Genomic DNA, 13,806 nt, shown 5'->3' with positions numbered 1-13,806 from the left:
CAGGATTGAAGGGGTCATGGAGAGTGGCTGAGGGCTGGCACTGTGAGGGGCCATTGGTGAAGACACAACCTCAGCTTCGGTGAAGAGTGGAGCACATTGGAGACAAAGGACCAGTGTTTGACCACTATGGACAGCAGCAGGTGTGGAACAGAGTTGGCCTGAGCCTGTGGCAAGCTGGGGACATTAAAGATGGCAGTGCCTGAGAAATGGAGTTGCCCAGACCCTTTGGAGCTCAGAAAATTGTGAGTCCCAGATGCCAAAGCAAGTTTGATTTACCCTGCTAGATGTCAGTTTTGCTTTGATTTGATTATAATTGTGCCCCAGTTCTTTATTTTTTTGAAATAAGAAGTGTGTGACTTATTTTTCATTTTATAGGTACCCAAGTTAAGAAATGTGGGATTTTTAAAGGGAACTTGTACTTTTAAAGAATTGAAATTTTTTTTGAAATGGAGTCTCTCTATGTAGTCATAGCCCTTGCTGTCTTGAAACTTTCTATGTAGACCAGGCTGGCCTTGAACTCAGAGAGATTCACCTGCCTCTGTCTCCTGAGTGTTTGATACTAAAACTGTTGGGATTAAACCACATATGGCTAAAGTATTAAATTTTGTTAAAGACTTTAGGACTTGTGGAGTTATGCTATGTTTCATATTGTGATATTTACATGAGATCTTAAAAGCTGAACAAGAAAGCAAAAGTTATATATATATATATATATATTTGTGTGTCGGGTAGGAAAAGGTTTAAGTTGTGACAGTATATTTGTCATTTTGACACAAGATAGGGTCATCTGGGAAGAAGGAACCTCCTTTGGGAAAATGGCTCAATCAATCTGGAATGTACGCAAGTCTGCGGGGGATTTTCTTGATTAACAGTTGGAAGGCCCAGCTCACTTTGACCAGGTCCACACCACCCTTGAGCAAATGGAGTACATTCAAAAGCAGGCTAAACAAGCATGGAGAGCAAGCCAGTGATCAGCATTCCTTCATGGTCACTGCTTCGGTTTCTACTTCCTGGCTCCTGCTTTGAGCTCCTGCCCTCAGCGGTGGACTGTGATCCGGATGTGTAAGCCAAATAAATGCTTTCTTCCAAAGCTGCTTTTGGTCATGGTATCTACCACAGCAACAAACAGCAAATTAGAACAGTGTGGTTATGCGTGTACGGTGTATGTGTCCATGTAGAGATGTGCATACTGTATGCACGTGTGCAAGCAGAGGCCAGAAGAGCATGTCGGGTGTCCTCCTCTGCTTTATTACCTCAAAATACAGCCTCTCGCTGAGTCTGGAGCTGGGCGGGGGACTCAGAAGCCCAAGCAACCCCCTTTTCTCTGTACCCCACAGCACTGTGGTCACAGGCTTGCACAGCCATGACCTGCCTTTTATGTAGGTGCTGGGGATCCCAGCTCAGGTCCTCACGCTGGCTCAGCAAACACTCCAGCCAACCTAGCCATTCCTCGAGCCTCAGCCATCACCCTTTAAAATCCTTTCTAGAGAACCAGAATGCTAAATAGAAGAAAATGGGGCCTGGAGAGATGGCTCAGCAGTTAGGAGTGCATACTGCCTCTTGCAGAAGACCCGAGTTCAAATCCCAACACCCATACTGAGCAGCTTACAACTGCCTGTAACTCCAGCTCCAGGGGCAGCTGACACCTCTGGCTTCCAGCAGCTGCAATCATGTACACAGAGACAGAGGAATAAAAATAAATCTAAAGAGGAAAATTATGTATGTACACCAACTTCTCTAGAGATGGGTCCTTCCTTCAGGACAGCTTAGACCTATGAGAGTTGTGATACAAATGGTGGAAAAGGTGGACGAGTATCTGACAACCATATTCCTTCTTCCTTCTCCCTCTCAAAAATTAAACCCAGGCTTGGCTTTTCCACGAAGATTCACCACTAATGACTACTGTGGGCCTTTGCTGGGGGTAGGTAGCACTAGGGAACATTAGGGAGTTTTCTTCGTTGAATTGATGTCTCCTAACTTTATTAACCAAAGCTTTTCAGGCATAGCAGTTTTACTGCGAGAAATTATTTCTAAAAAACTGGGGACTTGAGCATCTTTTTGTTGTTGTTGTATCATGATAGAACATTCAGAGCATAGAACCTACTTTTTAAATGCATTTGAGTATGGAGCTGTTTTGCACACTCACACTGTGTTACCCCAAGTTCACACAACTTTGGAGCTCTTACTGTTTAGAAATGGCATAGGACCAACTGCAGACAGTACCATTTTTCACCTCCAAAAGTACACAAAATTTTACATGGTACATCTCCACTTCTCTAAGATTAACAGCAGATGAAGAAGAGATCAGCAGCCCGCTGGGTTTACAGTAACAACCAAAGCAGGGTCTTCATTTTCTTTGGTTTCAGGAGAGTAGGTAAAAAAGTTAACGCCTGCATTATGTTTCTGAAAGAGACCGGTCAGGTCAGAGGAAAGAGAGGTATGTGCTAGCTACCTCCCTGACTCCGTTTTCACTGACCTCATCCATCTTCCCTGGACCTCCTTCAGGCTCACCTGGTCACTCTCGATGACAGCACGAGCCCACTCATGAGCCTTGTACAGCTCATGCCGGCGGTCTGGCTTCTCCTGGAACCGAGGTTCCTTTTTGGCCGGGTCATCGTCACCAAAACAGGGCGACTGTGCTTTGGGGACGAGTTTTACATCATCAACAAAGATGAAAGGCTTGAAGATGGACCTGGAGGGAAAGGCAAGCTGTGTCAGACAGATTGAACTTGGTGCCCGGGGTACCCCAGTTGTGCCCCCCCCCCCGCCCAGCAAAGGGCCATGAGGGCTCACAGCCTGGGGCAGCTTCCGTTGATGTGACTATGGAAGCAGTCAGGTCAACAGTATGTGACCTTGGAGAGTCCGCCCAAACACGAACAGCCCATGGCAGGCTCAGAGATGGTGTGGAGGAAGCTGATTGCTCGACCAGAGCTATATAACATACCCTCTCTTCCAGAATAAATGAGTTTGCCCTCGGGCTGCATTCACCTGGTGTGTGTGCAGTGACCCCTCACCTCTCACCCTCTCAGCATGAGCCCCCTGTCCTCACCAACGAGCTGGACCCTTGGGAGAAGGACCAACAGCCAGTGGCGAATCAACTAACCTGCAAGTGCAGGCCAAGAGGCACACAGCTGCATGTTTTAGTTACCGTTTCAGTAAAACCAACAGCATTTACAAAGGCTGGTGTTGAAACAGACTTTCGCTGCTCTGGGAAGGTGGATCAGAAAGGCTCCTTTTCAGTGGCAAAGAAGGGCAAGTAGACCCAGTGCTCTGGGACAGGGCAAAATAAGCCATGGATTTGAATTGAAGAGAGGGCTGCCCCTTTCTCTCCTGGGAAGGCAGTGGGTTTGGGTCTTGATCTTAAGGATCTACTTTCTTGGGAAAAAAAATCTTTTGAATTGTCTTATAGCCTAGAGGAGGGCAGATTAAGATAGTATCAGCTAAGCTCAGAGGTCCCTAGGGGATATGACCAGAGAAACAGAAGGCTGGTTGTCTGAGGGCTAGTGCTGGGCAAAGCAGGTGGCTGGTGCCGCTTGCTCTATTTGACGCCTATTCTCCTGGCCCAGACGAAATGGCTGCATCCAGATGCTTGCGCACATGGACTTGAGCCTTCCTGTGTACACATCACACAAACGCATATACCCACCCCAGTGTATGAAGATGTACACAGAATGAGAGACACTCAGGGCTGACCAGCAGCTGCAAGAAATCCTTATTCTTCTCCCCTCTCCACATTCAAAGAAAACACTGCAGGGACAGAGGTGCGATTCTGCCACACACCATGGGGCCACTGGCTAATAACGGGAAAAGAATGAGCCTGTCACGCTTACGGGCTCTGATGGCTCTGTGTGCTTTACACTTTTTCTTCTCTGAATGGGCCCACTTTAAGAAACCATGAAGGAGTTAGACGTGAGACAGAATGTTAATTGCCTTAGCACATATGGGGCTTAAGCAGCCAGGGTTCCCTTGCCATTGTGCCACACAACCAGTTATGGACCCTCTGACCTGAAAAGGACCATGGACCAGTCATCCATGCTGCCGAGACATGTCCTATGTCCCTGGACTTGCAGCATCAGCATCCTTCAGGACCCTGGAGGCTGCCCTGCCCTGCTGAGTCAGAATATGCATTTAGCAAGGCCTGAGGGGATTCATAATATCTAAGACTGAGGGGCACGGCCATGGGCAACATGCTGATAAGTGGCCACTTGATTTGTTTCCTGAAGCTTCGGTAGGAGAGAGAGAGCTCAAAAGGAAGACACACTTCTCACAACATGCAAAAGTAAGGCCCAGGTTCATTGAGTCTGAAATCCAAAGGCAGCTAGACCTCTGTGCCTGGGCAGGGAGATTGAGCATTGCTGGCTAAGGACAGGTGTCTGGGACTCCTGTCCTCTCAGGCGATGCTCTTGCCTGTAAAAGATGAGTCCACTGGAAATTCTCAATGAATTAATTAAAAGTGAGGCTGGAGAGATGGCTCAGCAGTTAAGAGCGCTGGTTCTTTTGCAGAGGACCTGGATTCAATACCTAGCACCCACATGGAAGTTCACAACCTTCTGGAACCCCAGTTCCAGGGGATCCAATGCCATCTTCTGGCCTCTGTAGGCATACTTGCATGTGGGTCATAGACATCCATGTGGGTAAAACACTTAAACAAAACAATTTTTTTAAATGGGGAGGGGGGGGAACCAAACAGACATTCTCAAAGAATTAACAAAAATGTAAAAAAAAAAAAAAAAAGAAAAAGAAAAAATAGGCAGAAAACCCTGATCCATTCTGCAGCCCTATCTGCCAGACAGCTCAATGCATGCCAGGTTAGGCTGTCCCAGGGCCCTTGTTCCTCAGTCATTATTAAAGGAAATCCCAGAAGAGAGGGAGCTATCCATGGACAGAAAGAACACACTTTCACTTCCTGTAGCCTCTTGGAAATAGGCCTTCGCTTTTCTCTTCCTCTGACTGTTGGGTATAAAAGAGGAGTTAGTACAAAGCTTTACCTGGCTAAACCAATTTTGATTACCTCCCAAGGGAAAGAGGAGGGAGTGGAAGAAAGGAGTGTATGCCCAATACCCACAGGCATCCAGACCTCGGCCATCAGGTTGCCCGGCCTCTGACCACACAGTTGTCATTGCAGTAAGCACCCACCCTATCCCCCAGGGCAAGCAGCACTTAGATGGCTGCGGTCAGTCCATGCGGCACAGCAGCCCTCTGGAACACAGGGGCCCTTCTGCATACACAGTCCAAACACTCAGGGCTGTGCCAAGCGGAGCCAGCGACAGACAGCTCTGGCCTGGGTGATGAGGCCTTGCAGCAGGGAGCTGCGATCTCACAGAACTGCTGAGGGGCTGACTGGAGACTGCTTGGAAAGAGCCCTCCCATCCTCACTGACCCCAGGGCCAAGGACCAGGCTGGGCAACCCCGCAGCTCTAAACTCAGTGAGAACAGGGGGGGATAGACACGTGACAGAGGCTGGGAATGCGAGGGAGTACCCTCTCTGCATCTGGCAAGATGTGAGGCCAGTGGTTTTTCTCTGCTTCTTGAGTGGACTGAAGTGATAGCTAGGGTCTCTTCCAGTTCCTAAAGCTGTTCCACTGTCTCTGTGCCTTTCCATGTCTGTTTCTATGAGGCGTGCAAACTTGTGATTCAGATTCAGTAAGTTCATGCCAAGGGCGTGTTTCCAAACCCTTGAACCTCAGACAGCAACAGCTTTAGTGTCCTTAAGTGAGTGTTAATTTATGCCCACAGAGATGAAATTAATTGACCAACGTCACACAACTAGGTGGTGTCCAAGCTGAAACTGCCTCTCTGGGTCATGGCTGTACCCCGTAGCCACCAGTCCAGGCCACACTGCCTGGAAAGAGACATTGCACAGGAGCACTGTGGCTCCTGAGAACCACACTGCTCCAGGTGGATGGGATAGCCCCATTTCACCAATGAGATGACTGAGGCTCAGGGGTCAGTGTGCTGAGTAATGGCTAGGTTCAGCTCTTCTAAATATAAAGTCTGCTCCCCACCCCCAGCCCTCTGATAGCTCTGGCCAGAAAACAGCCTGACCTCAAACACACTTCTGTTCTTGGTGAAGACAGAGACACTCTCCAAGTGGCTAAACTAGGCTGATCTTGTGACCAAAGTCCCTGAGGAACAGGAGATGCAGAAAGGAGCAATACAAAGTTCCTAACTCGGATGAATCTCCACAACCATGGCCCCACTGAGGAGGAAAACAAAACAAAACACTAGCCTGATATAAACAGTTTCTCTGAAAATGCAGGCATCTTCCTGAGTGGCTCCTCTGTGGTCATAGGACAGTGTCACTCTAACCTTACAGTCAGCTGAGAGCAGAACCACTCAGTGAAGGGACCTGAACTATACAGGAGCACTGGGAAGGAGAGCTGCACTTATGGAGTACAGGATGGCCCTGCAGGTGGTGGGCTAGAGCCAGAAGCTTGGAGGCATTTTGGAAGGTCAGAGGTACAAGGAAGAAAGAGGGGGGAAATGGCGTAGGACCAGTTCAGAATGAAACTGAACAGAGTACGGGGGCCATTTGGTCCAGTGCCATCCACTCAACATATGTACAGCTGCGCTGCTTATGCCCTGTGGCCCCGAAAGCTAGGTACCACCTGAAGCCAGCAGTTACCCTGGTGATACAATCTGGGCCCATCCCTGAGGGGCACATTGTTCCTCTATCTCTCACCATGATCTGTCCGATTAACATGACTCTATCTTCTTGACCCGTTGGCTTCCCCATCCTGTGCTTGAGTCTGTGTGGGCTTGCCTACATGCAAGAGCCTCTCAATGCTGTCCCAGTCTAACAACTATACCTCTAAAGAGAAATAAGCTCACATTTATGGTGTAAACATTCTCTCTTTAGCCCATTTAGAACTACCAAAGACATCACATTGCATGGGATAGCAGAGGTAAACCCAAGTACTCTGGGTGCCCCACGCCCTAAAATGCTACATTTGGCAATCTGAAAGAAATGAAGTACCTCTCTAAATATTCTTTCCCTCCCAACCTGCCCCATCAGTGAAGCATCAACAAGTGCTGGTTTCCCATGAAATGGCTATTGCAGGTCAGAGGCCATTCCCCATAGGCCACCAGGGTCACTCTATCAATAAGTAAGGAGCCTGCTGATTCAACAGAATAACATGGCAGAATTTGCCTCCTCAGTAAACTTGATTAAAGTGCCTTTGCCTCTCCCTCAATCATTCAAAGACTGGTTTTGCACCTCCTTTCAGAAGAGTAGGACGTGAGAGCCAGATTTCCAAGATCTGTAAATTAATGTGTGGGACATGACAGAGAAAGTACCCAAGCAGACAGAGCCCTAGGCAGAGCTTATCCATTGGTTCCAATATCAACCAGGAGGAGCAATTTGTATATCACAATCAAAGATGACTTCTGTAAAAGTAACTTTTATTCCTCTGTTTCAATTGTCTGGGAGGCTTACTGGCTCTGGCTGCTAACCTAGCCCTACCTAGCTCTGGAAGCTTCTGGCCTCCATACTGTCTAACCTAGGCCTAGAATGTTTTCAGCCTCTGAGAACTACTGCTTAATAACCTCACCCTTCCTTGTTCTTTCTGAGCTTTGGGCTGGCCAGTTCAGCTCAACTGTTTTGGCTCAAAGTCCTCTCCCAAGCATCTTACTCAACCTGGCTTTTCTCTTGGTCTCTGAATTGCTCTGCCTGGCCTCAAACTAACTCAAGCAATCTGCTCTAGTCTCCTGGCTCCTTCTCATTCTCTGGCTCATTCAGTGTTCACCTGAGTTCTCTCTCTGCAACCTGTCTCTCTATTCCTGTCCCAGTAAAACCTCTTCTTCTAGTTCTCATTGCCCCTTAAGTAGCTTCCCTTTCCTCTCTCCTCTCATGAGAGTTGGGCGTATTCTATTCTGTCAAGTCTTTCACCATTTCTGCCACTCAATTAGACGTCGCTTTCAAACATGGGTGCTTCCATCTACAAACTAACTTTACCTTTATCATTTGGGATTAAAGGCATGCACCACCAGGCCTGGAACTAAGTTTTTCTTTTCCTGAAACTTGCTCTATACCAGGCTGGCCTTGAACTCAGGTCTGCTTGCCTCTGTCTCCTGGGATTAAAACTGTGTTTGTATTCCAGCAGGATCACTCAGACCTAGAAGGTCTTTGTATGTGATCTCTTGCAAGAGCAGCTATGTTCTGAATTAAAAATCCTCTACAGACTTCTGCTCAGAAATTACCATCTCAAAACATCTCTATATTTTAATAGTAGCAGAAGTCAGCTGAGATTGCCCTAATTTATTACCCCCCCCCAAATCCAGGAGCAGGTAATTACACTGCCTGCTGACAAAAGACAGAGTGTTCAGCATGCCCAATTACAGAGAACTGAAATGTCAAAAAGAATGAGAAGTGACTGCAGTTATGAGTCACAGTGGGTGACACGGCCCATTTCACCTCAGAAGACAAAGCTGAACTGTCTTCTCAAAGGACTGTAATCTTCTTCAAGGTCTTTCCAATTCATTTAATCATGAATAATTTTCTTTTCAAACTACTTTAAGGTTCCCACTTAGTACCAGAAGGCAATTTCACAATCCATTTCTATAGTTGGATTAAGTGGTCTGCTTCAGCCTAGGCAATCATATTCCTTTCTCCGAGTGTTCTGGCAATGGAATGTCTCATTTCCTAAGCAAAGTCAGAGCGGGGCCTCCAGACAGGGCAGTGGAGCATGGTCCAGTCAGACCTACTACTTGAAAGACTCCTGTTTCCTAAACAGAAATGTCTGTGCACCCTGGCAGAACTCTCACTGCTCCTGGAGAGCTCTGTAGTCCACAGAGCTCTTGGGAGGCAGCCCGAGCCTATTAGGAGAAGGCCTGGACACTAAGAGGTATGTATGAAAGCCAAGATTGGCAAGACCAGAACATGGAGGACAGTGGGGATGAAATCAAGACTGAAAAGGTTGAGTCAGGGAGAAACATCCGGAGAGGGTGGCAGAAATATTGCAGAGTAGATGACCCAGGGAGGGGCTAGTGGTAGGACCATGAGGATGGCTGAACGTGGTGAGCAGAAGGTCAGGGAAAGACTGACAGAAAGCTATCACCAGCCTCATATACAGGAATGTGACACCAGAGTTCCGGTGGCTCAGGCCTGTGGTACCAGATGTGGGGCATTGATGGAGAGGAAAGGGCTAGGAGAAGGGAGAAGAGGGAAGGAAAAGGAAAGTGAGAAGGGGAGGGAGGAGATGGGAGGAAAGGAAAGGCCATGCCTATTTAGAATGTTAATTTGGTTTTTGTGCCTACTGAATCCCACAGTGTCTAGGGCTTAAAGCTCCTTCATCTATGAGGCTCCGCCCTTCATCACCTCATCTATGCCACTTCTTCCTCATACATGCTTCATTCCATACTACTCAACGAGTACAATATTTAATATGTAGTAAATGCTTGACAATTGGGATGTAAAAGAACTACTTATGCTGTGTAGTATTAGAAGTATCTAAAGTGTTAATAATGATTTTTTTTAAGCCAAATGATCAGAGAGTCATCTTGAAGTCATCAGATGACTTAAGTCATCTAAAATAATCTCTAAGAAAGGAAGAAGACATACTCATTGTTTTATATTCCTGCCACAGTAGGAAGAAAATATTTCAGCCACAAAAGGACTGGAATTTAATAGCAGTGGGTTCTTCAAAGGCTTTAGAACTGACATTCAAACAATGCTCAGGGTTTCCACCAATGTGACACCTGAAAACACCAGAGAGTCCCCTGGAAGTTTTCCAGCTGAGGATCATTCAGCTGACGTGTTCTGGGCTCTACCTCCCAAATTCTGGTGAGGCAGGCTTGGGCCAAGGCATCCGAACTTTTCGGACTGTGCCCATGCATGCAGGTTTAGAAATCTCTAGCTGGCTGGTTCTAAACTATTGGTGACATGGCCTGTGACTGCATGACTGAACACTGTCGGGGAGAAGGGCCAGTCTGCCTGGCAAAAACAAACAAACAAACAAAAAGACAGTCTTTATAAATAATTGCCAAGCCTACCATGAACTAGTTTGTCTTGGTTAGTCTTCTCAACAACACAAAGGCAGGGGCTAGGCTTATCCTCCTGTAACTAGTAGAGCTGAGAATGAGGTGAGGTGAGGTGAGGTGAGGTGCTCATGAAACTGCTGGGTGGCAGAGAGAGGGTTTAAAATCTGGCTGTTCCTCCTAGAGGATGTGCCCACAGCACTGTGCAGTACTGTCTCCCTGCTGAAGTGGGTGGACAGAAAGCAGCTCCCCAAACACAAGTATGAGATGCTTCCAACTGTATCATCCCTGGACCATTTTGTCCAGTAACTCACAAGAACTGGCTCTGTGCAGCCCTGTATCTGCCCCTGTCTGTGTTTTACACATCTTTGCATCTTCATCTAAACACAACACTTGGCCCATGACCTCTATTCAGCAACAATAGCTGGGTTCCATGATGGGAATGAACATTACGTGGTTGCATGCCCCATGTAACCATAGCTCCCATGCCGTATTGCCCAGGCTAAGCGCTGAGAAATGTCCTTAAGTATCCAAGGAGAGGGCATGCCAGAATTGTCTCCTTTTGCCTGTGTGAAGTGTTTTAGACAAACCTGGAAGGATCCGGGGTCCCGGTGAAGTAGTGGATGCACGGTGAACTCGTGTCCTGAGGCAGGACAGATACGATGCTGGCCGTGGTGAGGAAAGACTCAGAGTCTATGCAGACTCCACTGGCTTTGTCTCGTAAGATGTCAATCATCGTCTGCGCAGTGATGCTTTCTGAGGTGGGGGGGGGAGAGAGAGCGTGAACATGACTGTATATAATAGTGAAGATTGCCAACCAAAACTGATTCACTTCTTACTAATAAACCCCCTGGAATCATACCTAAGAATATAATTTCTCAACCACTGTATGTAATAACCAGTCGTTCTGGTGCCTAGGTTTGGCCACGTGATAAACTCTGGCCAGTGGGAGGTAAGCAGAAGTGGTGTATGCACGCCTCCAATCAAATCCATGCTCTGTCCTTCACTTTTTCCTTCTGCCTTGCTGCTGGCTGGGAGAGGCCAACAAGTGATCCACAGACTGCAGCCCAATGCTGAGCAGAAAAATCCCGGCCCTGGACTGGCTCTTTCCATACAGAGGCTAATGTGGGAAAGAAACAGCTTCCATGTCCTTTAAGCCATATTAATTCAGATCTCTTTGTTACAGCCTTACCTCTACCTCAATAACTGGATAGATACACACAGTACAGTGTGGCACCTCTATGCAGCCCTCCACACTCTTACCCTCATGCCTGCTTGCTGTTCTGGGTATGCATTCTACCTGAAGAATGACTATCCTGCAGTGTGAAACACACGCAGAAGCATTTAGGTACTCAGTCTTCAGGACGACTGGTTCTAAATCCAGATGAGTGGACTAAGTCCTTGACGACACAGGAGCCCATGCCGACAGGTTCTCCTCTGCTTAGGATTCTATAGAACAGTCTTTGAGCTAGGTGTGGTGGTGCATGCCTATAATCCCAGCACTCAGGAGGCTGAAGCAGGAGGAACACTAATGTGAGGCCATCTTGGGCTACATAGTTAGTTACAGGCCAGCCTGAGCTACACGGAAACCTTTTCAAAACAAAACAAAAACATAATAGTCATGTGGAGAAGCAGCTGGCCAGCCTTGGACTCCAGGTTTCAGGTTGGAACCTACAGTAAATTCATTCTTCCTCTGTGAGCACAAAGATGGAATCAGGCAGGGAGAGGATTCCTTAGTACAGTGCAGATCCTCTTTGCGAATCTTCATTTACATTTTACACAAACTGTTAGCAATTTCTTTAATTTCTTCACCTAACCGATCTCCCAACTTCCTGTCTCCCAAGTTACTATCATAATCATTTGAATCAGGTTGGCAGTATCTCTGACGTCTGCCTTGTATTCATCCCTGCCGTGTTTCCCTCAGTTTCCCAGTCTGACAGTGCAGGTGGCGCCCCCTGGAGTTCTAACACGCTCCTCCACCCTCTGCTTCCAGGTTTAGGGCTGATGCTTGAGCAGAATAGTTTTATCGCTAGTTTTGTGTTAGCTTAAAACTCTTAGAACTTTTTCATGAAGTTCTCACTTAAAAATAAATATTTCCATTCCCTTCTATATAACAAGTTTGTGGATTTTGTTTGCTTGTTGTTTTTGTTTTTGTATGTTTTTGCTATAGGCAAAAGTCCCAAAGCATTATTCTACATCCAGGGCCAGAAAACAAGAACCAGATAGAAGGTATTCTAAGCCCCTGGACCATGTGTTCTCCATCACACTGACCCCACAGCAACTTCTCAGCTCCACCATTATAGAACAAAGGTAGCAACAGGCAATTCACTCACAGGGAAATGGCTATGTGCTGTGGTTTGGACGTAGAATGTCCTCCAAAGGTCCAAGGGCTGAGGGTTTGGACCACAGTTTATGATGCTATTGTGATGCGGAAAGGCCTGATAGAAGAAAAATGGGCTCAATGGGGGCATGGTCTTGAGAAAATGTTGGGACTCTGCCTTTCTCTTTCTCTCTTCGTCCTGGCCATCAGATAAGCAGCTTTCTCAACATGCTTCAGCTGCCATGATACCTGTTCCCACTTCAGACCCAAAAGCAATGGAGCAACTGATCATGCGCCAAAACCTCTGTATCTATAACCCAAAGTAAACTTTTCCTCCTGATAATTGTTTTTCTCTCGGTAAATTTTGTTACTGACTGGCATAATGTGGCTATTTTCCAATAAAACTTTATTTACAAAAGAAGCTGCTGCTGCTGCTGCTGGAGAACATATGTTGCAGCCATTAATTCTAAATTATCAAGTTTAACTGACAGATATGCACGTAGAACTAGCAAATAGAAAATGTGACCATTATAGGCCTGGGTGTATGTGTGTGTGTACTCATGCACATAAACAAGGAGCTATCTATTCAACACAGTTACTTAAATATGGATTCTTAATCCGAATTTAGTAATGTATGGCACAAACAGTTACAAAGAGAATTCAGTTCAAGAGTCCAATGCAGAAGTTCGTGGATGGAAGAGTACCCAGGCACTATGAGAGGACCTCAGAGTGAGCAGAAGGCATATCCTGCAGGCTAAGGGAGCTGGGGGAGAGGGGTTCCCCCAGGTTTCTGGAGCTTTGGAGAAGATGGCAGTCAGCATCACAAAGGATGCCATGATAACAGCATTGTTCTGCACTTGCGAGCTGCCTCCTTGCCTGCACATGAAGAACGGAAGGTGCAGGTTTGTCTTTAACGTGCAAGGCTAATTCTCTACCCTCCTCCTTTGTCCACCCTCTAAAGTTCAGACAAGAAGCAAAGCGTGTAGGAAGGAGGAAAAGCGGGTTAACTTACCTTCTTGCTTTTCTAAGCTGTCTTTGCCTGCACAGCAGTTCAAATGGTCATCGGCTGGAGAAAACACCTGGGCAAAATTGAATTCATCCTCTCCGCTCCACCACCCTTGACTCTGAGCATAAGTCCTGAGTTCTGGGTGTTCCTCGTCCATCTTCGTAGTGAGTGAAAGTTGATTGCAAATGCACCTCACCCCCTCTGCAAAGAGTTCGATGTCTGGTTAGTGGAAGGAACCCCAACACTACAGGGAGGAACCAGTTCCATTTCTGAGGGGAGAAACACAGAATCCTGATCGTCACACCAGGAGACGCCCTCAGGGTTCATCCTGTCTCCATCAGACATTACAGCTGAGATGGACATTCGCTTCTCTGGTCTTAAATTCACAAACAAAATGAAGCTCTCAGGGCCCTTCATTCTGACTAAATAAACCCCAAGCATGCACATTTACAAGGAAATGGAACAGTTCTTTGAAAGGACGTCTCATGAGACTTGGGATCTGTAT

General features: G+C 46.9%; 1 protein-coding gene across 2 annotated transcripts in view; it reads right to left on the bottom strand.

Annotated features, from left to right (window-relative positions):
- Scrn1 (secernin 1) overlaps window positions 1-13,806 on the bottom strand; it is a 62,375-nt gene that overhangs the window by 3,908 nt on the left and 44,661 nt on the right. For both annotated transcript variants that reach the window (XM_021647965.2, XM_060379983.1), the window contains exons 5-7: window positions 13,308-13,502; window positions 10,566-10,731; window positions 2,512-2,692 (exon numbers count right to left, since the gene is read on the bottom strand). In XM_021647965.2, the coding sequence (XP_021503640.1) occupies window positions 2,512-2,692; window positions 10,566-10,731; window positions 13,308-13,502 (542 nt within the window). The remainder of the gene's footprint in view (window positions 1-2,511; window positions 2,693-10,565; window positions 10,732-13,307; window positions 13,503-13,806) is intronic.

Source organism: Meriones unguiculatus, chromosome 3 (genome assembly GCF_030254825.1).
Source record: "Meriones unguiculatus strain TT.TT164.6M chromosome 3, Bangor_MerUng_6.1, whole genome shotgun sequence".
Taxonomy (NCBI): domain Eukaryota; kingdom Metazoa; phylum Chordata; class Mammalia; order Rodentia; family Muridae; genus Meriones; species Meriones unguiculatus.
Note: the sequence above shows the minus strand (reverse complement) of the source record. Positions and strands in the feature narration are given on the sequence as shown.